This window comes from Pelophylax lessonae (genome assembly GCF_965119305.1).
Source record: "Pelophylax lessonae genome assembly, chromosome: 5".
Taxonomy (NCBI): Eukaryota; Metazoa; Chordata; class Amphibia; order Anura; family Ranidae; genus Pelophylax; species Pelophylax lessonae.
In genome coordinates, this window is record NC_138772.1 from 63,915,402 (window position 1) to 63,941,951 (window position 26,550).

Below are 26,550 nucleotides of genomic sequence, written 5' to 3' on the forward strand. Positions count from 1 at the left end.
ACCAGAGCATTTTTCATTTCCTGTCTAGTCCTACTCCTGTGGAGGCAACATAACCCGAAGGTGCTGTATCACCGAGGACTACGTCTGTCAATGAGCTAAGAGAAAAGGATTTTACGGTAAGATTTTACAAAAATCCATTTATTACAGCAACGGCGCATATTTAGCACTAATTACTGTAGTAATGTCACTGGTCCCCCCCCAAAATTGTCAAAAATGTCAGTTAGGGGTCCGATCTGTCCCCCGCAATGTCGCAGTCCCGCTAAAAATCGCAGATTGCCGCCATTACTAGTAAAAAAAAAACAATAAAAATGACATACATTTTTCCCGTAGTTAGTAGACGCGATAACTTTTGCGCAAACCAATCAAAATACAGTTATTGTGGTTTTTTTTTTGGTTTTTTTTTGTTTTTTTTATTGCGATTTGTTTTTTTTACCAAAAATATGTAGCAGGAAACAAATTGGCCTTAAATGTTCAAAAATGTTGATGTTTTCATTTTTTTTGGAGAATGTTATATAGCAGAATGTGAAAAATATTGTCTGTTTTTTTTCAGAATTGTCGCTCTTTTTTTGTTTATAGCACAAAAAAATAAAATCGCACAGGTGATCAAATACCACCAAAAGAAAGCTCTACTTGTGGGAAAAAAAGGACATCAATTTTTTTTGGGTACAGCGTCGCATGACCGCACAATTGTCCATTAAAATAATTGCAAAAAATGGCCTGGTCATTAAGGGGGCAAATCCTTCCCGTCTAGAAGTGGTTAAAACGACTTCTTCTCCATCCTAATTACTATTCTAACTACCCTACAGAAGGAAGCTGTATATGCTTACCTATTATTAGGGCACTCCAGTCCAGTCACGTGATTGGCTCCCAGCACCAGCTTCAGGGGAGAGATGGGACAGCCGACAACAGATTCCCCATAGTAAGCCTATGGATGACAATACCACCCAGGCATTCCAGCCATTGTCGGCGCTCCTCTCCTCTCCCTTAAAGATAGCTGCTGAACTGATCACATGACCAGACCAGAGCGCCCTGAGAATACTTAAGTATAAGCATCTTCCTTCTACAGGTTAGTTAAGTATAAGTTAGGCCCCTTTCACACTTGAGCAATCTAAAAGTCCTCTGATTTTTTGCCGCGATTTGGACTTGAAGCAATGCCTGTATAATTTTGAGGTCTCTGACCAAAGTCATACCAAAGTAGTGCAGGGACTACTTTAAAGTTGTTGCGACTTGAAGTCGCACAGATATGAATGGTACTCATTGGAAATCATGGAGTACGACTTGTCATGCGACTTTACAAGTCGCACAAGTGTTAAAGGGGCCTTAGCCATTCTAAGCTTAGTTATATCTAGCCTGAAATTTAATTTTAAAATACTTGATTTTTTTTGCGCTTTTACCTGCATTTTTTCAAGTTACTGACAGGGTCTCTTTAGCACAAACTGTAATTTGTTTGTACTGTGCAAAAAAATAGCTTTGCTGGACTGCAGGCACCTGAACATGCATTTTATTACTTTCCTTAGGCTTCCTTACACCCCAGTATGCCTTCTAATCATCCAGAATTCCCTGTAAAGATTGACTTTCTGTAGGAACCTGTACTGGACTCACCAAGTTCCCTCCTGCACCCATGTAATAACCTTCTGACATGGTGATTAGCTTCTCAAGCAATCAGCACAGTGGTATGGGCAGGCAGAAGGAGTATCCCTTAATTACTGAAACTTATAAGTATTGTTTTTTTTTTTCCAGGGTGGTGGTTTAGTATGGGAAAGGTAAGCACAGAGAGTTTTTATTGCTTCTTATAGAGGAAGTAAAGCGCCGCTTTTTTTTTTTTCTGACCTGCAAAAGTAAAGGCATAATGTGCTAGTATGCATTGCATACTGGCACATTACGTGAAACTTACCTTTTAAACAAACGAACTCTAGCTGTGCGCATGCGCGTGGGAGCCACCAGTCACGGCGCGAGTGGCCATTCCTTTAGACGCATGCACCAATGACGTCATCAGCTGCATATACAGTAAATATTTGCTAAGCATTGCACGTTTAGGAGATATTTTCAGTACCTTATTATAGGCTTACCTATAGGTACAAACAATAGATGGAAGTTTAATTCCACTTTAAAGCGGTTGTTCAGTCTGGGGAAAAAATACATTAAAAATCAGCAGCTACAAATACTGTTGCTGCTGACTTTTATTAAAAGGACACTTACCTGTCCAGGGATCTAGCGCCATCCTCACCCAGTCTAGTTCTTCACTAGCCTTCAGCTTCCCGCATCCTAACTGTGGGGAGGCTGGCTATGCTGTTTTCGGCTTCACAGCCGGCTGCCCACTGTGAAAGATTCCACAGTCTTCTGGGACCTGTGACATGTCCCAGAAGACTGTGGGGAAGGAGGAGAACTTCCACTAAGATCCCCTAGGCGATCCGAGCAGAAGTGTAATCAGGTACCTGTCAAAACCAGGTAACCACTGACCAACCCCCCCCCCCCCCCCCTTAAAAAAAAAAATGTGCCAAATGTTAGAGGAGCGAGGGAGGAGGCCCTAAAGTGGAACTTCCGCTTTTGGAGGGAGTTCCGCTTTAAAAAGTTAACCTGTCACTTTTCCAAGTATCACTGTTTGCGTCAGAAAAAGGTCAACTGCACCCATCAACAAATTCTGAATGATCTCAGAATGGCCTTAAACGAATGTCAAACTGATGCCATTGATGCAATCCCAAACAATACCTGGGAACATAGGCTGGTGTAAGCTCTTCACTGCTCCTTCTTTTATGTCACAGTTCCATAGCAATCGCTATGCAGCAGATGTGTGTGAAAAGGGACTTTATCATCAGAAGAGCTTACAACATCCTCCATGCACTGGTATTGTTAGATAGGGTAGAAGGAATGGTGTGTTTAACTTAAAAGGCAATTTCCAGCAACAAATAAATCCAGTCTGGGATCTGGTAATGCTTTCTGGGAAACTGAAAGAATGATCACTCCCATAGATCCAAACAATTATAGCAACCTAACTTGTATAACCGGTAACAAACTTAACATTGTCATATAGATGGGGAGTGAAAATTTACCGCAGGGAAATAGATAGCAATGAAAAGCTGATGGGGGTTCTAGTCTTCTACAACTCAGATTGTTTTTTTTTTTTTTTACACTGTCTGTGGCTGTCTTGGAGATTTACCATATTGTCCTCTGTGACAGAGTCTGCTTAAAAGAGATGTTTTTCAAGAATCATACTTACCTAGGTGGATGCAACATCGGTCCGATTCTGCATCTGCCCCCCGCCGGCTTAAACAAAGCGGATTGCTCGGTCTCAGAGCTCCCTGAGCAGAGAGATGGTTACTGTCAGTCACCGCTGTCTACTGTGCCATGCCTCTCACTGGAGCACTGGACTGTGGAGAGGATGGGAGCGGCTGGCTCAGGCTCTCAGCGACTCGCTGAGAGGCTGAGCCAGGTGCCGGTCCAGGGTTGTAGCAATATTTCCCCAGCCTGGACCACCTCTTTGACGTCAGCCGACAGCGGTCACAGGAATGAACTGCACTCCTGTGATCCACAGGAGAGGTACAGCTAAACGAGCTTTGGCTGTGCATCTCCTTTAGGCCCCTTTCACACATGCGGACCGTTCAGATCTGCCTGTCCATTTTTCAGGCAGATCTGAACAGATGCCTCATGCATCTCTATGGGGCAGCAGATGTTAGCGGAGACATGTCCGCTGACATCCAATCCGATTCTGTCCATCAAATCCGGACTGATGGGAACCTTATTTTCCATCCGTCTGGCAGATCGCATTGGATGAGAACGGACAGGCAGTCTCATCCAATTCCCCCATAGAGGACAGTGGGAATCTGACACCTCCGTCTCCTTACACAGAGCGGAGACAGAGCTGTCATCCGCCTGCTCAGCGGGGATCAATCCCCCGCTGAGCAGAAAATGGAACGGACATGCCATAGGCAGGTTTTTTTTTTTTTTTTTTTTCAGCCAGTGGGATGAATGAAAAACAGGAAGAGATTCCTTCATCCACACAAAGTAGATGGAAGAATCCCCCATACCAGGACATTGCATTCTCTTTTTTAAATTATTTTTTATTGCTTTCAAGTACACTGTTTTCTGACAGTGGAACCCACCACTCAGAATATACTGATCATTAGCTGCAGCTGCTGATCGACAACAGTTTTCCAACATGCCCCTTCGACAGAAGTCGATCAAACAATTGAATCAGTTTGAGACTCTTCTAGGATCATTCAGAATTCATTAACAGATGTATTTGGCCAACGGTTGATCTCTTTCTGATCATCTACATTTGACCGTTTCAGGTGGGTTTTGCCATACCATAGACCTAATCTTATCAATAATCTCTGCACACTGGAGGAAAAATTACTACTTAGTGACGCCAAATGAATTCATTGGCTCACTACTGCCATCTTAAGGAATCCCTTTGAGAAAGTAGCAAGGACGAAACGCATTGGAGCACATTTGCACGGCAACTGGAAATGACGCCAGACTTCAATCCTAAAGTGACACGCTGAAAGTGACGAAGCCAGGGGACCTGGGTGTTACGCTGATTACTTAGCTTGCATGTTCAATGTAGCAGGTCTGGCAGGAGAGCTTCCTTTATTGTGATTGGGAACTTTGATGAGCCTGTTTTTTTATTGATGCTCGTGAGTAGCATTTTGTAGCTGGATTTTAAAAAATGTATTTTTACGGTAATGCACTTTCAGAGTTTTCTTTATCTTCCATTATTTAATGCCTTTAAAGGTGAAGAAGTGGTGGAAGTAGGAGACCTGAGGGAATATGAGCACACGCCCCTATGAAAAGCCTTCTATGCCGATCATTACTATGGGAAGCATAGGAATATGGTGACCTTATCTAAACAAAGGGGAGCACTATATCAGGGATCAAGTGGTGATGCTATGAATACTATTGCCACAAATTTGGTGCTTTGATGATTGACAATGAAAATTGTGGGAATTGTGGGACACTGGGATCACTTTTTCTTTTATGAACACTGGGATCACTTTACTTTTGAGAACTTTATATTATGAAAGGTATTTATATGTGTGAACACATATGGTTTATGTAAACAGTTTTTGAATGAATGCAGATCATGGTACCACCTCAAATTTTGAATTGAATTTGAATTTAGCATATCATAGACCTATGTCTGACACAAACAAAAGCCCAACAACACAGGCCCTTAGACGGGTAAGCAGGAGGAATGCCATAGGCCACTTTAATCCAACTTCGGTAAAGTACTTTATGTTCCAGTAAAACATGTTTTATTTTATCCTTAGTTTTGGGGCATTGAGCAGTTTTGCCACAGCAGTGAGACTGAAGGAGAATTATGGACTGGAGCCCATCCATCTATTTGTGTCCGGAGCCTCTGCCCCTCACGTGAGTCAGCTATATAATATCCTGGAGGCTTCTATGGAAAAATATAGAGGTGCCCAACACAACCAGTCAGGTCACAGTTGTCATTTCTCTGGTGCAGCTTAGAAAATAAAGGCAGCTATCTAACTGCAATGAAATTGTACAGAGTAATTTCTTGGCGTACTCCCAGAATGTTTGAATTATAATGGCCTCAAAGGGGTCCAAATTTAGAGAATGACGATTCATTTGTGAATCTTCAATAGAAAATTTAGGTCTTGTAGTATAAGGGGGTATTTTTATATAGTGGGAAATGATCAGGTGGCTGATAAATTCCAGATTATTTGCCTTTCAGGCCTTGTCGGATCTGTCACCATATTTATAAAACATAGTGGGGTTGATTTACTAAAACTGGAGAAGGCAAAATCTAGTGCAACTCTGCATAGAAACAAATCAGCTTCCAGGTTTTATTGCTAAGGCTTAATTGAACAAGCTGAAGTTAAGCCCCGTACAAACGATCAGATTATCGAACGATCTGTCGCCCGTTTTTTGTTGCATGCTAGTCTCATGTCGAAAATGAAGAGGTTATTTTCATACGAAAATTCCCGTACGACAGAATTCAACTGCAGAAGTGATGTCATGTGTTGAATTGTTTTGTATGTGTTCTTTCATTTCTGAGCATGCCTAGTCTTGCTCTTAAGATTTTTTTCAGACGAAAACTGTACTAATTAAATGAAAATTGGATGTTGTGTTCACGTACGATAAAAATTTTAGAGCCTGCACATCCAGTTTTTGTCCACCGAAAATCCGTAATCGGCTGTTGAAAGCACTATACTAACAATCCAAAAATCGGCAGATCGTTCGTCGGACGAAATTTCCCTTCCAATTTTCGTATCGTGTGTACGGGCCTTTAGAAACTGATTGGCTACCATGCACAGCTGTACCAGATTCTGATCAGTTTTAGTAAATCAACCCCAGTGAGCCAGACAAACAGTTGTCAGTATAATAAATATTGGGTGCATGGAATCTTGCTTTTTTGGATGCTCCAAATCATAGTTCAGTTTGAAATGAAAAATGCAACTAGTGCTGTACCTGTAAAAAAAAAAAAAAAAATCCAAGTTCGACTTCTCCCAAAGAAAGTCTCACAATCTGTACCAAATGAATAATGGTACAAAAAATAACGTTGTCATCATTTTGCACAACAGAGGAGATGTAGTAGCAGGCTAATGGGATGATGAAACAAGATTTACATTCAGTTATGTGCCAATAGGATAATGAAACAGGACCGTTACACATTCTATTATGTGCTAAATATGTGCCACAATATAATAGTTTATTTGACATGCAATGTGCCAAAAAAAAGGCAAATGAAAAAAAACAGTGTAGCGCTTCTTAAAATTTTTGCATTTATCAACCAACACTAAATAAAACTGCCCAGATACAACACAATCTCCCTACAAATACTGAACTTTCTGGATCGGTATACAGTAATGTGCAAGGATGTCCTCCAAAGCCCCACCCTGACACATTATGTCACAGGGACATGTGACTTTAGGGGGATCCCTGAAGACTCCGATCCAGGAAGTGTGGCATTTGTATTGCTGGCAGAGATGTCAGTACATCTAATTTAACGCTGTTATATGTGGGTGCAATTTAAATGCACTGTTTAATTTAAAGAAAGCGTTATGTGAGCCAACACTATGGAGCATTTTTCTTCTCTTTGAGCCACATTGGTGAGGAGTGGAGGATAACAAGATGCCCAGAGAGCAGAAAGATCCTTCTTAAAGGGTCTGCACGTCACTTTTTGGAGCAGTGAAGGAGAGAGAGGCGTAGGAGGATAAAGAATCCCAGTTAAAGGGGCATACACTATTTAAGACTTTACATTATATGGGGGTCATAAACGTAAGGTGAGAGCACAACTGGTGTTTGTAGAGGAGTGAAATGAACACATTTGAATGCAAAAAGGAAAATCACGAAGGAAGACATGTATGTTGTGTTGAATCGTGAAATTTGAAAAAATTGAAATTTTATTTGGTGTTTTGGTTGATACATGGAAAGATTTGATTTACATTGACACTTTATATGCACGTAAGAAGCATTGTAGGATGTGAGCATCTGCGATTATTTATGTATAATTTTTTCCTAATTTTTTTATATTGGTTTATTTTTTGGTGCCAATATAAGGTGTTCTCTTTTCCCAACAAACACCATTGGTATATCTGGTCTGGTGTAATTACTGGTCCCAGTCATGTCTGTCAATTTTCTACACTTTAGCGAAAAAAACAGGCCTTATTAGGTTTCTGTATTTGTAATACTGTTTGTGCAATAGTTGCAGATTGGTCATTTTATTACGATCCATTATTGATTCATGCAGAGGTCCAGCCACCCCTGTGCCCATTTACCCAACACAGCACATATTTGCTGCACATTTAACACCCTACAAACTAAAGTCTTGCAAAAAGACAAAGGGCAGTGAATACAGTAGGGCAAATATGACTCGATTAACTGTGGTTGGATAGTGAAGGAGAAGCAGGCTGATCAGCTAATCTTTCTATAACTTTGCTCTTTTCTGCCTTCAGCATGTCCCTTGTTAACACATGAGCACTGCAGCACACCGGATTGGCTGCCTCCTGTATAGAGGATTGGAAGAGGTTGATTCCCAGTCAAATTCAGCTGACTTGCATGCTTTTAAAAATACACTTGATGAACTGTGACTTCCTCTTCTGCTGTACCGATGCCCAACCCTATGCAATGGTAACAAAGGCAACAGGCCCTATCCTTAAATTGATCTATCCCCTCGATACCAGACATCCTTGCAAACCCAACCAACCGTCTTTGAATCCCTGACTCTGCATAAAGATCCCCCAATCTACGTGACCGCTCAGTTATACTCTATTCTCATGGCTGCCGCACACCCAGTCGGAATGGCAAAAGTGCTTTTCCTTGACTCACATATTGTCTCTAGTCACAAAAACTCATGAAAAAGGCTTTAAACTTATAACTAGATAATATAGATGTCCCTTGATTCTCCCTCATTTTAACTACATGGTACCTGATGCCTGCTGGAGATACCACGCCTTGAAGGGCACCATGCTCCACGTCTGGCTGTTCTGGAAACAACTTTTTGACCTATATTGCAAACTTATGGCAACTTCAGTCCAGTCATCGCCCAGGATAACCCTCCTAGCTATGATCCCTTTTCAGACAAATGGAAATCGACCTCTGTACCCTCCCTTGAGTAATGGCCAACAGAATTAGACTCCATAAGGGACCTGGAACACTTGTTGGTGCAGGAAAAAGGAAAGGCGGAATTATTTTCTCACACCTGGACCACGTGGTCCATGTTCCGTTACTTCTCTGAATTCCTGGCCTAGGCTAAGAGAGACTGCCTCATTGCCTCTTCTCGACCATACTGGAGTGTCCCCGCCATCCTCCTTGCTTCTACCCTGGTTTCTACTCTTTATACCTGTAAATCAGCCTTCTCTTTCTTTCCTAGATGTTCTTCTATTGCTGATTTCTACTCTCTTCTCTGTGATAGTACATATTTGATACCCAAAGCGCAGATGTGTTTCCTAATGCTTTTATTGAATACATTATTGTTCGAAATATATTATCTCCCCTAACGCCTCTTGTTATTGGTATACTTATTAGCATATAAGCCTGAGGCTGTGTATTTAATATCGACTTATATTGAATATTGTACCTCAGGTCTACACAAATGTTTTTACACAGAGTTTCTCTGTTATTTAAACTTACAGTTCTTGCTATGTGTACCGACAATACTTTAAAACTTTATTAAAATAAGATTGTACAAAAAATAAATTTTTTCTTTTTTTTTAATATGCTAAGTTAAATTTTAATAAAGTCTTTTTTCACACTTCATTGTAGTCGCCTCTTCGTTACTCTCCTCAGAAGAGATCAGAGCTAAGTGATGAGGAGTTCTTGAAATGGATGGCTTCAACGCAGGGAACGCCCCCTGAGCTTCTGCAGAACAAGGAGGCCATGCAGCTCTTCTTGCCACCATTGAAAGCAGATCTGAAACTTGCGGAGAACTTTGTGTAAGTCTAAAGTTTTCTACGACCCCACACAAACCACAAAACCAGATCCTACAAAATGCACATCATCATTGTGGGATATCATGAAAGCTTTATTAAAGGTTACAATGAACCTGGAGAGGGGCTTACTTCTCTAAACTTGCACTGTCACAGAGGTCACCTCTAGGTGCAAAAGGTCTTTTTCCAGTGTAAGCACCATGCTTTTTAGAAAGCACAAATGCATCGAAATACATTTAATGGGTTGGGAACTTGTCTCTGCTCCTTTCCATCACCTAATAATTGCTACTGGCCAGTGAGGCTGTCTATCATAGTAATAGGCTAGTCATGAGGCTGGCAAGGTGTGGGCCATGCCTCTGATCCATTAGCCTAGGAACTAAATGTATTTTGGAGCACTTGGGCCTCCTGAACTGTGGGGGTACTTTTATAGAGGAAGCCCCTCGGAAAGGATTTTCTGTTATGGTTAATACCGTGTAACATCCATAATAAGATCTTTTGCTACAAAATCTTTTAAAAAAAGACACTTTGCCTAGGTTCACACTGAGGCCGGTTTAAAATCCTGCGAGTTCAGCTGAACGCACACTAATTCAAACTAGCTTTTTCAGTCCGACTTCTGGGGCGATTTCACAGACATCTGAGCGGGTTCCTGCATAGATGTCTATTGAAATCGCCCCCTGAAGTCACCAAAAGTTGTACAGAAACTACTTTTGGGAATTGGACAGTGCCATTGCCAGCAACTGGCTCCGGTTTGACATGTCAAATCGCATGTCAAATTAGACCAAATGTGAGCATGGGCTTAAGGGAAGATTTACTAAAACTGGAGAGTGCAAAATCTGGTGCAGCTCTGCACCAATCAGCTTCCAGCTTCAAAGCTTAATTGAACAAGCTAAAGTTAGAAGCTGATTGGCTACCATGCAGAGCTGCACCAGATTTTGCACTCTCCAGTTTTAGTAAATCAACCCCTTATTGTCATTGTAAAAGGACTCCGTTTTTTGTATATAACCCAGTTAAAATAAGTGTTTTTTTTTCTCCTTAGCTATGAGAAGCCACCTGCTCCTGTCCTTTCCTGTGGCCTGACATGTTTTGATGGAACCGAAGATGTTCCTCATGATTTAGCTGGTAAGCTTTGGGCTATTCCTATTAAATTATCACAATCAAAGCGCTTCACAACTATAAAATTATACTTGTTGTCATTCCCTCCAGCTGGGATACAGGGACTGCCATTTCTGGTCTCTAAAAAAATGCCTGTTGCTTGGTTGTGTTTGGCACAAATTTCTTTGAGTTACTGAAATGGAGCTAAAATGAACACCGTAAATAGAAGTGAGAAAAGTGTCTGACTTCTTGATCTCTATTCTTGTTTCAGGTCATTGACTCAAAGCATTCAAGGGTGCAGCCAGGCAACAAGAATTTCCATAAGGAATAGGCAGCAGTGTCAGAATCATGATAAAAAAACGATATATAATCAGCGCGCAATTAAAGAAATTCTGTGCAAAACATACTGTGCAAACTCATTATCAGCGGCCTTAAATAAAGGGCCATACACACTATAAGATTTTCTGAAGACTTTTTCCTTCAGATTTACCTTTTCTATGTAGTGCAAGGGCCTGCCAGATTGCATACAAATTGAAAGTGTTTAGGTTTGACCTCATATTATATGGTTTTGGTGAGTCTAAAGGAAAAAGTCTTCAGAAAATCTTAATAGTGTGTATAGCCCATAAGGCTGGTTGTGATTGCTGCCAACACCTATCAGAGTGTGTCCACATAAAACTCTTCAACGTAAATAAATCATAACATAACCAGTCTAGCGCAACCAATATAAAAGGCAATCAATAATATAATAAAAATAACAAGTCCCAATTTTGTGTAGAAATTCCACTGTTGTGAAACTCTAGGTGATCATTTCAAAATGATATATCAAAAACGTGAAGTTCATATAATCCAGGGACTTCAGTGACCACCACCTCCTAGTTGGAATACCTGCTCACCTCCAAATAATCACCCCACTACAGAGTCTTGATCGCCTGCTGAAGAAGCCCAACAGAGAGCGTAACGCGTACAGGTGGGAGGAGCTACTATTCAGGATGCTTTCATAGATGTTTCAGCCTGGAGAGATGATGACATGTTTTTGTATCACATAGTTATGCGACTATTTTTCATCCCTGGGTGTAGTTTTACAATAAATATTTTTAGCAGAGAGCACTATGGTTTCCTCTTACTATTTTATGACCACATACGTTTGATCTGAGATCCCAAGAGCATGGTAGTGTGGTCCAGGGACGTCCTGTGGAGAATATCCTCGTGGCTTCCTGAGAGACATACAGACGGGCATTCCAGCTAGAGGTGGTGGTCCCTGAAGTCAATGGATTACATGAACTTTTTGAAATTATCACCTAGAGTTGCACAACAGTGGAATTTCTACACAAAATTGGGACTTTTTATTTTGATTCTATTATTGATTGCATCTTATATTGGTTGCGCAACACTGGTTATGTTATATTAGCTCTCTTTAATTGTAACCTTTAACCTTTCTTACCTTTTTCCACAGCTTGGAAGGATCTGACAAGTGGCGATTTCAGTACTCACATGTTGCCCGGTGGCCATTTCTACCTGAAGGACTCTACAAATGAGAAGTCCCTTGTAAAATACATTTCCAGATATATGGAAGCAGCTGAGATTGACTATTTCTAAAGTATTTTTTCTCTGTTGGTATTCAGGTTCAGCTTCTCCATGGACAGTGCTCTTCTACCACTGATCGGGGAACAGCCATGTATATCAGTTAGCTGGCCGCTGTCTATAATCTGTATGACTCTACAAACTGTGAAGTTTTTCCTTCAGTCTCTAGGGCTAGGTTCACATCCATGCAGGTTGCGGTTGATTCGTTTTTCCGCTGTGTTCTGTGGTTCATTTTTGAACGCGCGGTTTTGAGTTTTGTGGGGGGGGGGGGGGTTTTGCCTAATAGGAAAGTGTGACAGTTCTGTTTATGGAATGCGACTCTGATGCAACTTTACATTCTCTCTGGCACTCAAGTAGAATCAAAGTCGAATTAAAGTAGTACAGGAACCTTTATGCGTCCTAAGCCACATGCTAGGGTTAGAATTAAGGGCTAGAGTTTGATGTAGGGCTAGCAATAATTGTTATGGTTAGCATTCTAACAATTGCCTCTGACCCTAAGATTTACCCCAGCCCTTAACCCTAACCCCAGCCCTTAACCATAACTCTTAACCCTAACCCCAGCCCTTAACCATAACTCTTAACCCTATCCCCAGCCCTTAACCATAACCCTTAACCCTAACTCTTAACCCTAACCTCAGCCCATAATCCTAACTCTTAACCTTAACCCCTAACCCCAGCCCAGAACCCCAACTCTTAACCCTAACCCTTTACCCTAACATGCCACTTTTGACACATAAAAGGTACTTGCAGTACTTTGATGTGCCTTTGATGCTACTTGAGTGCCAGAGAGTGTAAAGTCGCACTCCATGAACAGAACTTTCATATTTAAAGCAGAACTTCACCCAAAAGAAGAATTTCTGCTTGTTTGCATCCCCATCCCCCCTCCACTGCCACATTTGGCACTTTTTGGGGGCGGGGGGGGGGGGAGTGGGTACATGGTTTTTACAATTTACAAGGATCTTTTGAAAATAGAATGCATTTAGATAAAAAAAACCTTCCTGACTTTATAACTCCTTTAACCACTTAAGCCCCGGAAGATTTTACCCCCTTCCTGACCAGGGGGTATTTTGCGATTCGGCACTGCGTGACTTTAACGGACAATTGCGCGGTCGTGCGACACTGTACCTAAACGAATTTGACATCCTTTTTTTCCCACAAACAGAGCTTTCTTTTGGTGGTATTTGATCACCTGTGCGATTTTTTTGATCATGCGCTATAAACAAAAAAAGAGCGTCAATTTTGCAAACATAACAATAGTTTTCACATTTTTTCATAGTTTTCCCCCCAAAAAAAATGTAAAAATCAAAATGTTTTAACATTTTCGGCCAATTTGTTTTATGCTACATATGTTTGGTAAAAAAAAATCGCAAAAAGCGTATTTTGATTGGTTTGCGTAAAAGTTATCGCGTTTACTAACAAAGGGAAGAAGATTTTTGTCATTTTTGTTGTTTTATTTTTAAACGCCTAATGGCGGCGATCTGCAATTTTTTTTTTTGCGGTACTGCGACATTGCGGGGGACAGATCGGACCCTTGACTGACATTTTTGACACTTTTGGGGTTACCAGTGACATTATTGCTATACATATGCACTGTTACTGTAAAAATACACTGGTAGTGAAGGGGTTAACTTTATTTGAGAGGGAGGGGCTGTGTGTGTCCCTAGGGGCGTGATTCTAACTGTGATTGGCTGTGGCTTGAGCTGTAGGAACAATGATCAACGGTCCTACATAGTAGAACTGTATGATCAGTGTTTCTACACAGGGGAGAATGACAGGCAGCTTGTTTACACAAGCCGCCTGACTTTCTCCCTCTGCAGCGACGATCGCAGAGTGACCGGCGGACATCGGGTCCGCCGGTCACACGCGCGGGGGGGTCCGTGACCGTACGGGAGCGCGCCCGCTCACCCAGAGCCTCACAGGCTAGTGACGTTTATATACGTCACTTTACCTGTGAGGGCCTGACCGCCGCAGTATATCTACTTGCGGCGGTCGGCAAGTGGTTAAAGTGGTTGTAAGGCAGAAGGTTTTTTATCCTAATGCTTTCTATGCATTAAGATTAAAAGCCTTCTGTGTGCAGCAGCCCCCCCTCCCTAATATTTGCCTGAGCACTCTCTCAATCGAGCGATGTTGCATGAGAGACTCGGCTGCCTGGGACTCTCCCTCCCCATTGCGCCATTGACTCCCACTGCTGTCAAAGTCAGTGAGCCAATCAGGAGAGAGAGGGGCCAGGCCATGGCTCAGTGTCTGAATGGACACAAGGAGCTGCAGCCCAGCTCAGGTGCCCCCATAGCAAGCTGCTTGCTGTGGGGCACTCAACAGGTGGGAGGGGCCAGGAGAGCCGAAGCGGGACCCGAGAATAGGAGGATTTGGACTCCTGTGCAAATCCAACTGCACAGAGGAAGTAAGTATAATAGTTTTTTTTTTAACAAAAAAAAAAACAGACTTTAGCATCACTTTAAGAATGCCAATCTAAACAAAATATATAATTGTACTTCTAACAGCAGAGCCGTTTAGATTTCTAAATCACATATCCTACTTAAAAGATATGATGGGAATGGCTGCAGCTGGAGGGTGCATAAAATAAATTGGTTGTTGCTGGTGTGTAAGGCCTGGTTCACACCTATGCGTTTTGAGTTTTCCAGAACTTTAGCAACCTATTTTCAATATAAGATTAGCATGCAAAAAAAAAAAAAAAAAAAACGGACTAAAATTCGTCGGATATTCTCATCGTGTGTATTAGGCTTAATTAGCTTTCGTTTGGTAAAATCCATTCATCCTAAAAGCAAAACAATTTTTTTTTTTTTTTTTTTATGTTCTGAGAATTTTCATATAATTTTTCCAGACTTTTCCTAATTTTTGATTTGAAATTCTATGGCCAGCATTAGCTACAAAAGAAGAAGGGTGTGCTTTTTCTTCATAGCTCCAAGTATCAGAATGGAAAAATTAGTGCACGAAGTGTTCCAAGGTACTAAAGTTGAAAAAAAATCCTCTGCTGAGTTCTAAAAAGCTCAAGAGTGAGACCATTTTTAAAAAATTAGAGTATTGTCATTGACCCCTGAAGGTGTATCATGGCACACCATTGTGTTCAGAATGTAAATGTACTTGGAACACATTGGATTATTTGGCAGGTCAACAGGGATTTTAAGTACTTTGTTTAAAGTGGACTTCAAGTGTAACTATTAAAAGTGTTCATCCAAATTGTTTAGTCTATTCTCTGGTTATTCCATCATTTTTCAATAAGTCTAAAGCACTTTATGTAGCAAACTGTCATACACCTCCTTGGAGCAATCTTTATCACTTTATTTGGTGCAAGAAAAACATTCCTTACCTTGCAGTACCCATACCTAAACCCACATAATCTCAGTACCCATACCTAAACCCACATAATCTCAGTACCCATACCTAAACCCCCCATAATCTCAGTACCCATACCTAAACCCCCCATAATCTCAGTATCCATACCTAAACCCCCATAATCTTAGTACCCATACCTAAACCACCCATAATCTCAGTATCCATACCTAAACCCCCCATAATCTCAGTATCCATACCTAAACCACCCATAATCTCAGTATCCATACCTAAACCACCCATAATCTCAGTATCCATACCTAAACCCCCCATAATCTCAGTATGCATACCTAAACCCCCCATAATCTCAGTATGCATACCTAAACCACCCATAATCTCAGTATCCATACCTAAACCACCCATAATCTCAGTATCCATACCTAAACCACCCATAATCTCAGTACCCATACCTAAACCCCCATAATCTCAGTATCCATACCTAAACCCCCCATAATCTCAGTACCCATACCTAAACCCCCCATAATCTCAGTATGCATACCTAAACCACCCATAATCTCAGTATCCATACCTAAACCCCCCATAATCTCAGTACCCATACCTAAACCCCCCCATAATCTCAGTACCCATACCTAAACCCCCCATAATCTCAGTATGCATACCTAAACCACCCATAATCTCAGTATCCATACCTAAACCACCCATAATCTCAGTACCCATACCTAACCCCCCCATAATCTCAGTACCCATACCTAAACCCCCCCATAATCTCAGTTCCCATACCTAAACCCCCCTATAATCTCAGTACCCACACCTAAACCCCCCATAATCTATGGTTAACATTCCCCTACTTCTATGCTTCATAAAAATGTCTCTTACAAACATTTTAATAATCTCTTATAAGGGTGGAATATACCTAATAAAAATGGTAGGCTTTCCTAAATTTCTCTTTTTCTTACACCATGCAGGTTATGCCTCTCTTCCTTAACCACTTCATAAATACGCCAATTCTGGCATTTCTCACATTCAGTGTTCAAATCAGCATTTTTTTTTGCTAGAAAATTACTTTAACCACTTGCTGACTGCCAGCAGTACATATACTGCGGCAGGTCGGCTCTGTCCTACAAAACAACGTACTTGTATGTCACTTCGCAAAACCGCCAGCGGGGGGCCCGCACCCATTCGCCCCAGGGGCAGCCAATTCACTAGTCCGGTGGCCCCAATTGCCGTGGGGCACCTGCGATCGTTCTCTGTGGAGACAGAATTGCGGTCTGCCATTGTAAACATGGCAGACCGCTGTTCTGTCAGTTAAGAACACAGGGGTCTTGTGTTCTTCTTATATAGGACCACAGGTCTGTGTGTTCATGCAGCAAGCCCATCTCCCCCCCCCCCACAGTTAGAAAGCACCCACTAGGGACACATTTAACCCTTTGATTGCCCCTGGTGTTAACCCCATTCCCTGACAGTGTCATTATTACAGTAACAGTGCAGATTGTTAGCACTGATTACTGTAGTAATGTCACTGGTCCCCCCAAAAATCAGTTAGGTGTCCAATCTGTCTGCCGCAATGTTCCAGTCCCACCAAAAAAAAAAAAATCGCTGATATCACAAAAAATGGCCTGGTAATTAAGGGGGCAAATCTTTCCAGTCCAGAAGTGGTTAAACCCACAGACATTATAGATGTTTTGAAAGCAGAGACCCTGGAGAATAAAATGGTGGTGGTTGCAATTTTGTATGGCCCAGGATATATGCACAGCCATTTTTTTTTAAATTCTAATTTTAAGGAGAAAATATACTTTAAATTATTTTCCTGCATACAAACAATAAAATACCAAGTATAAAAGGATGATGTTATGCTGAGTAAACAGATATAGGGCCTTTAAAAAGTATTCATACCCTTTAGAATTTTCCACATTTTGTCATGTTACAACCAAACTGTAAACGGGACTTCTTATGGCTTTCTTTCAACAATGGCTTTCTTCTTGCTACTATAGCAGGTTTTCCAGGCCTGTGTCCTGATGTGGGTCTGCCATTGTTACCGGTTACCTCTCCAGCCCATGTGAGCTGCGACCCTGGGTGTGAGCACTGAGACATCGACAACTCCGGCATCTTTGTTTGTTGTTTTAGTTGATTTAAAGGGGATGGGAGAAGGGATTTGAGTGGGATACTCCTTTAGGCTTTAACTAGATACACATGGGACTTTCTTCAGAAAAATGTCTGTTAACGCTGTCCTGACGCTAGCCGATGCCATCCAACGCTCACTGACTCTCGGAACACACACCGTAACTGAATAGAAGTGCTGAATCCCCGACTTGGGTCCAAAAGATCCAGGACTGAATATTCTAGATTTACTGACACTGCTGCACTGCAAAGTCACAGAATGCTCTCTGAGGCCTTGCACTGGCTTGAGGTAGTATTGTGTAGATTCCTGTATGACTGCAACCCTCAACTGAACACACTGTACAATTCAGGGCCCAAACTGCAGGCGCCCCCTTTAACCTTGAACTCTTCAGGGTCCACTGACTATGTACCCCCTCTGTCACTTCAGGGTCCTCAACCTAGGTACCCCCTTTCAGCTAGCTGACACTGGATCCCAGAACCTCTTCCCGAGTGGTCCCTCTGACTCAGGCAGACCCCCAGGGGCAATCCGCAGTACTCACGACCTGTGTAGGCTTTCCTGGAACTGAACCCCTCTCTGCTCCGCAGGCTCTTTGCACACCGGATCCCCTCAGCTCAGCACTCTCTGGATTCTCAGGCGACACCCCGAGACATCCACTCCCTCTGACAAGAGAAGTGACAGCCGTACTCTTCCTCCTGGGACTCTGCTCCCGCCAAAGACGCTGAGTCATGCACTTCCCTCAGACTTATACCCACTCCCAGAATCCTTTGCGGCAGAATCTGCCTTCTGGGGTAGCTACAAGCCTGAATGTGTCCCTGATTGGGTTTCCTTCACTGCCCAATGAGAAGCCTCTCACATGACCAGTGAGGAGACTCCCCTCTCAGCAGACACACTTGGTAGGCATGACAAAAGAAAAGATGGTTCTGCTGTTAGGCAGACAAAGCCAGTGTTGGGGTAGTTACTCAAAAAATGTAACTAGTTACTTCTGTAAATTGTTACGAGTTTACTTTACTAGTTACTGCATTTGAAAAGTAACTTCACTACTTATTACTTTACTTTCCTCTTTCTTAATTGACCGTGTAGAAGAAGATACATGACACTCTTTCTGCATAGAGTTTATTGTATAAACACAGGCTTTGTGAAACATGAGAACAAAACCTGAAAAAACAGAATAAAACATAAAGTGCAACAAAAAGTCATAAACTTCATCCCTCTCTATTCTTCGAAATAACGATTGTATCGCACGGCTTGGGTAACGCAGGAAAGCGCGTTCCTATAGCCTAGTAAAGTAGTGTAGTTTCCTCCTATAGCCTAGTAAAGTAGTGTAGTTACCTCCTATAGCCTAGTAAAGTAGTGTAGTTACCAATATTAGTATTGTAACTAGTTACGTTACTTTGTTACCAAAAAAAGTAATGTAGTTACTGTAATCAGTTACTTTGTAACTAGTTACCCCCAACACTGGACAAAGCCCATTATATTTTACCTAGAAGCACCACAATTCCATAAAGGCCAGATTTGTGGAGTGCACGACTAATAGTTGTCCTGTGGACTGATTCTCCCACTTGAGCTGTGGATCTCTGCAGCTCCTCCAGAGTTACCATGTGCTGCTTCTCTGATTAATGCTCTCCTTGCTCAGCCTGTCAGTTTAGGTGGACAGCCATCTCTTGGTAGGTTTGCAGTTATGCCATGATGGAACGAACAGTGCTCCGTGAGATGCTTAAAGCTTGGAATTTATTTATTTATTTTTTTATATATAACCTAACCCTGCCTAAAACTTCTCCACAACTTTATCCCTGACCTGTCTGGTGTGTTTCTTGGCCTTCATGATGCTGTTTGTTCTCTAAAGTTCTCTAACAAACCTCCTGTGGGCTCCACAGAACAGCTGTATTTACACTGAGATTAAATGACACTATAATGGACTCTATTTACTAATTGGGTGACTTCTAAAGGCAGTTGGTTCCACTAGAATTTAGTTAGGGGTATCAGAATAAAAGGGGGCTGAATACAAATGCGTGCCACACTTTTCAGATATTTATTTGTAAAAAAATTTGAAAAACATTTATCGTTTTCCTTCTTCTTCACAATAATGTGCCACTTTGTGTTAGTTTATCAAATAAAATCCCAATAAAATACATTTACGTTTTGTGTTTGTAACAAAATGTGGTAAATTTCCAAGACATATAAATACTTTAAGGCGCTGTACCAAACTTGCTATGCCTTAAAATCATGCACACCCATGGAATGGCGATAAACTAGGGTACCTAAAAATCTCCATAGCTTTTACAGGTTACCAGTTTAGAATTAACAAGAAGTCTGGTGCTAAAATATTTGCTCCCCCCTCAGACATTCATTGTGATACTTCACATGTGTGGTGCAATCACTTTTTACATATGTATGTGCTTTTGCACAGGGGTACTTTTACTTTTTCTTTTTAATCATCTTTATTGCCATCACAAGGGATGAACAACATCCTTTATGACAGCATGGGCAGAGACAGGTACACTTTACTGAGAGATCTGGGGTCTATTAGACCTCAGATCTCTCCTCTGCCCTCAAAAGCATCTGATCACACTGAGATCTGTTTGTTTAGATGCTTTACAGATCCGTAATGGCTTGCGAATATCAAACCGAAAACGGAATTGACAAAATCCTTGTTGCTTCCATTTTCTTCTGTCGCAGAGGGGAGGTAGGTACAGATGTACCTTCCTCCCCTGTGTTCTCCAGGCCTCACAATGGTGGTGGCTCCCTTCCACACCCTGTAGAAGAGATCAGCAGCTGTAGAGCCGTTTGGATCTCTTCTACAGTAAAGCCCATTGCTGGCTGGAATATTTGGTACCAGGATTATAACTGCAGTCATTATCTCAGTACAACCACTTCAAATTGAGGACATACAGGTACATCCATAGGGCGTGAAGTGGTTAAACACTCTGACCTTAAGTAGGTCTACAAACTGTTCTGCGAAATCACCTGGGGCAGCAGGAGAGCAGCCATAGGCCTCTGTACTTTACAACAGCCTAACAGCAATGGAACCCTTAAAGCATAACTAAAGGCTACATTTTTTTTTAAATGAAAATGTTACACTTACCTGAAGCTCCGAACCTCCTCGTCTGAGGGCTGGCAGTGGCACTGTCCGCTCCTCCTGTGTCTGCCCACATAGCGAGCGCTTGCTATGGGGTCAGACATGTGGGCTTGCTCCCCAGCTTGGCTGTATGTGTGTCTATAGACACACATAGCGCAGTTGGAACCCACTCCCTCCTCACTGGATTTGATTGACAGCAGTAGTCAATTACTGCCGCTGCCAGTGATGAGAGAGAGAGCAGCAATGCTGCTTTTGGGTACAACGCTAGATTGAAATTGCGCTCAAGTATTTTAAGGGTAACTCCACTTTCGTAATGAAAAAAATAGCAAATAAATAAAAAATAAAGGGTATACAAATTGCGACACAAGTCATATTGTAATTGAAATGTATTAAAAATGACCTTTTCTTTTCAATCTGCAGCCGCTGTAATTTTCTGAAAATGCAATGCAATGCAATATGGCTACCTGGAGGTGTTCTGTACACAGAATGTATACTGACCACACCCCAGAAACATCATTTTCTGCTTGTGTGATTGGCTCACCTATTTTCCCAGAAATCTGCACTAAGATACAAGTCAGATTTCAGGCATCCATCCCCCTCTTGCTGACCTTTGCCCCCTGTGAGGCGGGACAGTACAGGAGTGGGTGGAGCAAACTCACCATTTAGCCCCCTACCAGCACTTTTTGGCTCTGAGGAAGAGGGTTCACCCTCGAAACGCGTCAGCCGCAGCAGATCCGTGCAGACATCTGCACACTATCCAGCACCGTGCAGTGCCTTGGCTACCTTGGAGATCTTTCATTTGATTATTATATGTGTGCTATCTACAATTGTTTTGTGAGTATAAATGTATATCATTTTAAAATTTTAATAAACCTTTTTAGTGGTAATGCACTAGGTCGGTGCGCCCTTCTTATTGTTTAGTATGGTTTGGATACCCTTGATCCTGAGGGGGGCAGCAAAACCACAAGTGAAACCAACAAAAGACCATTGAACATCTACTTTCCCCTCATCACACACACCACTTGAGCACAGGGTATTTTGTTTTTACTTTGGAGATTTCAGACATCCCCTGCAACAAAAATTAAATTTTTGGTGAGAAACTCCCAATAGGAACACGTCTAAGAGGATGCAGGCCCACTAGATTTCCTCAGAGCTCTGCAGGTGCCACAGCTGATAGATAAATATGAAACCACTCCCATTAGACCCACTCAGCCCAGAGGAACTAGCAGTGATTTTTTAAAATAACATCGGTAGGAATCTGCAACAAAGGTTGGTTTAATCCTTGTAATGTACATAGATCATCCAGAGGGGGATGTTTTATTCTCAACAAAAGTGGAGTTACGCTTTAAGGGGACTGTGGGGTGGGGAGGAACGAATCTTGGAAGGTTTTTATTGACCCATATTATTCCCTATGGAACTGGAACCTCAGAGTCCTCAGGACTACCTACTCTTAAGCAGTGGCAGTATGGAGGTCTTCACTATAGAACGCTTTGACAGATGTTGTCAAGCAACCATTTCCTTCCAATACAGCGCTAGAGAAATTTTATTTTTCAATCGTTTTTTTTTTATTGGTTTTTCCAACAGAAAGCGGTCAAAGAATTACAAAATAGAAAACCAACTATAGTATCAGTGTTGACATCCAGCACATTCTGAAATATTGTTAGAAGAACAGATATACCGTAAGTGAGGATATTCATCCAAAAAAAAAAAAAAAAAAGGGTACAGGCATAAAGCCATTCAAAATATAGTGAGACATTTTTATAACAGTTCATCTCTAGACCCAGCACTGTTTGTTAGTACAGTTTAAAGCGATTTTAAAGTCTTATTTTTTTCCCTATAAAAATAACCAACATGTTCTACTTACCTGCTCTGTTGCAGTGAATTTGCACAGAACAGCCCGGATCCTCCTCTTCTCAGGTCCCTCTTCTGTGATCCTGGCCCCTCCCTTCTGTTCAGTACCCCCACAGCAAGCAGATTGTTGTGGGGGCACCGGAGTCGAGTTACAGCTCCGTGTGTCCATTCAGACACGGAGCTTCGACCCGGCCCCACCCCCTCTCCTGATTGGATAGCTGACTGTGATGGACAGCAGTGGCAGCCAATGGCGCCACTGCTCTGTCTAAGCCAGTCAGGCGGGAGAATCTCAGACAGCTGAGACACTCGTGGACATCGCTGGACCAAAGTGTTGGGGGGGGGGGGGGGTGCTGCACATAGAAGGCTTTCTATTCTAATGCAAAGAATACATTAAAATAATAAAAAAAAAAAAAAAAAAAATTCTGCCTTTACAACTTCTTTTAACCACTACTGGGCACTTTTACCCCCTTCCTGCCCAGGCCAATTTTGAGCACTGTCACACTTTGAATGACACTTGTGCAGTCATGCAACACTGTACCCATATGACATTTTTATACATTTTTTTTTCCACACAAATAGAGCTTTCTTTTGGTGGTATTTAATCACCACTGGGTTTTTTATTTTTTGCCAAACAAAAAAAAAAAAAAATTCTCATATTCATGGTTACAGGTAATTTTTCTCCTTCACTGATTGGCACTGACAGGCTGCACTGGTGAGCACTGATGAGGCAGCACTGATGTCCCTTAAACCACTTTAAGACTGGGCCCATTTTTGACACTTGGTGTTTACAAACTAAAATCCTTCTTTGCTAAGAAAACTACTTAGAACCCCCAAACATTATATATCATTTTTTTTTTTTTAGCAGAGACCCTAGAGAATAAAATAGAGATTGTTGCAATATTTGTTATCACACCGTACTTACGCAGCGGTCTTCCAAACACAATTTTTTTGGAAAAAATTCACTTTTTTTAATTAAAAAAAAAAAAAAAAAAAATATAAGAAACCAGTAAAGTTAGCCTAATTTTTGTCCATAATGTGAAAGATAATGTTAGGCCGAGTAAATAGATACCCAACACTAAAAAAAGAGAACAAAAAAAAAGAAGAAGATCGGCCCTTTAAACTGATTGCTAGGCCATCTTGCCCTCACTCGACTTCCTGTCTCAGAGGATTAACTTCACTGTAAACGACCGACTTAAATATAGTCATCAGGCAGTCGGTAAGTGGTTAACAGAAGCCAGTTATCGGCTTTCTCCTCTCATCGGCTTTTGTTTACATCCTGTGATCAGCTGTCATTGGCTGACAGCTGATCATAATGGAAAGGATTGCTGTGATTGGAGTAATGGGCCAATCTGTGATCAGCTGAGTCCGAAGGACTCAATGATAATGGAGTGTGGCACATAGGCAACGCGATCACGGGAGGATGTCCATGTACACCCTCCCGGCAGAGTAAGCCTGTGCTGAAGAAATTAAACTGTACTGAACAAATGTTGCAGTCATCCTTATTATTAACCACATTCACCTCAGGCTTTTCCCCAGAGGACAGCTCACAGTGGAATTGTATGGTTATATTTACTTGATTTCTAATAAGGTATCCAGGAAACGGTTTTACCAACGGAGACCTGTGCCTGATAATTACAGCTCTGCTCGAGCAAAAAAACGAGAGATTTCTTTTTAAGATGCCAAAGTGACAACTAAGCAAAGTAAAAAAGTCCAAAATTCAGCAATAAATAGGGTGAAAAATAGCTACTTACCTACATTTGGATATGCCTTTTTTGCAGAAAAGCTTACAATTTTTATTAGATTCTGCCCTACTGTAAAAGAGGACCACAACAGTCATTGCAGAGTAGGCAAATGCACCTGAATTTAGTGAGGACTAACAAACTGCTAGGCGCTCAAGGTGACAGGTTTTAACCTTTGGGCCCATTCACACCACCACTATGTGGTAATGGGAGTTTGTAAGTTTTCGCTGTGCCTGCATGGGTTTCCTCTGGGCACTCCAAAGAAATGCTGGTAGGTTAATTGTTTTTTGTCTAAATTGGCCCTAGTATGGGTAATTATGAATAAGAGTTAGTAGCTTTAGATTGTAAGCTCCTTGTGGCAGGCACAGATGTGAATGTATAAGGATGTCAAATACAGCATATATGTAAAGCACTGCGTAAATTGACAGCTCTACAAGTTTCGATAATAAATACTACAATACTGAATTGCTGTACCATTTATTTTGAATGGCACCCCAGTGCACTAAGGCAACGCACAGTAACACGTTACTAAGAAAAGTAGGCTGGATGCATTGGCAAGCCCATTGTTTCAATAGAATATAAATGTGCATTCAAGATGAATAAATTAATTTTGAGGCGCTGTGTAATGGTGTAGTGATATGTGAATCACAAAGTGCTGGATGAAAATACTACAAATGGGTACAATGGTGCACAAAAATTAAAAAAAAACAAAAAAAAACTCATCAATAAAAAGTGTAAAATCAAATAAAAGTCCATATAAATATCCAAAATCACCAAACAAGTGCCAAGTGCTCAGTAATCTTCTTAAAATGCTTGGTTCTCCTCCACCCATTGATAAAATTGGCAACTCAACGGCTAAGGGCCTCCAGGACCCAACTCACTCATCTATATATTCAGTTGAGATATCCTTTGCAATGCCACCAGATCACTGGATTGCCCCCTTGGGCTGGTAATGGGAGGGTAAAGTACTTGTTCCACAACTGGTAGTATAGATGACAATAGTCCCCAATTGCGCAACGCCGTTTATTAGGTTTAAAATAAATAAAACTAAATGTACTCACATATACATGTGCCAACAAGCGGCGCCCACTAAAACAGCTGTGTGAATCCGGAACGCCGCTCAGTTCCGGCGTGCATTCCACCAAAAGCAGAAGTTGTGCCACTGAACTGACCTCAATGCATTTTAAAAATAGCCACAGCACTAACACACCTTTTCATTTGTTCCCACTGGTACAGACTTAGGCTGGGTTCCCACTTATGAATTGGATGTGGGTTTCACGGCATCCAATTTGCATGGCAGGAGACTGACCGGCTCTCAATGGAGCGGATCACACATCTCCGGAGCAGCAGCAAAGCACACTGCAGAATGCAGAAGGGTCCTGTGTGTCTTTGGCTCCATTTGAGGTCCGAATTCAGGCAAAAATTTGGACCTGAAACGGTGAACAGACACAAACCAGACCCCAGTGCTGCAAGCCGCTCCACAAATAGTGTGAACCCAGCCTCAAATGGAGTCTACATTCTGGATGATTGCTTTCAGGATTGCCTGGTCTTTCATATCTGTATTCTGTAACAAAGGCTTATGGGAAAAAATTGTTATATGGGAATGCCTTTCACTGGTATTGAACCTTTTTGGGTCAGACCAAGACTGATAACATGAATAAGAGTATATAACTAATGTACTCAGCATTACTGTGGAAACTATCAGGATTATCCAAGTGTGGGCTAGCGCCTCTGTGTGGATACTTGGAATCCGCAATTACATTTCTTATGTAACATTTGTATTTGCTGTGCTTTAATTCTTAATAAAAATCCATTGAAAGTAAGAGTATATAACTAAAATGAAAAAAATACAAGAGGATTTGCTGTGTGCTTGTTACAATTGTCTGTTGTATGGAATTTGCTTATCACATTCAAAGAGTTTCAAAAGGACTCGCCCATCATATTCATCACATTTAGGCCTCTTTTACACGGGCGGCAAACAAGTAGTTGAGCCGTGGTTCTACCGCCCCCTTCCCTGACCACCTATCTAAAAGGTAACACAGCCAGACATATTGACAGTTGGACATATACCATGGCAGTGATGTTTTTGTGTTGCAGCAAGTTTAATGTGGCCTGTCAACTTTGCTTATTCAAGTCGATAGGGTCACACTGCAGCTGCAAATCAATTTTGAATGTTAAGTGCTGCAGCGGCAAGCTAAACATTTGGCCCCGTGTTGCAGCATGTTAGGTTTTTCAAAATCACCATTGAGCAAAAGGAAGAAAAAAAAAAAAAGGCACTATGGATTGCTTTTCACAGTGTGCACATAGCCCTTCCAAAATTTACCCATCAGCAGAGCCAAACAAAATAGCGAGATTTGAATAAGATGAAAAGAATTTTGGTGGCCCAAT

The 26,550-nt window shown here is 41.6% G+C and overlaps 1 protein-coding gene across 1 annotated transcript in view; it reads left to right on the forward strand.

The window, feature by feature from the left end:
- Positions 1–12,284, forward strand: part of OLAH (oleoyl-ACP hydrolase) — a 51,733-nt gene extending 39,449 nt beyond the window's left edge. The window contains exons 4-7 of the mRNA XM_082259095.1: positions 5,268–5,367; positions 9,229–9,398; positions 10,429–10,511; positions 11,938–12,284. Of these exons, the coding sequence (XP_082115221.1) occupies positions 5,268–5,367; positions 9,229–9,398; positions 10,429–10,511; positions 11,938–12,080 (496 nt within the window). The 3' untranslated portion in view covers positions 12,081–12,284. The remainder of the gene's footprint in view (positions 1–5,267; positions 5,368–9,228; positions 9,399–10,428; positions 10,512–11,937) is intronic.
- The last annotated feature ends 14,266 nt before the right edge of the window (positions 12,285–26,550 follow it).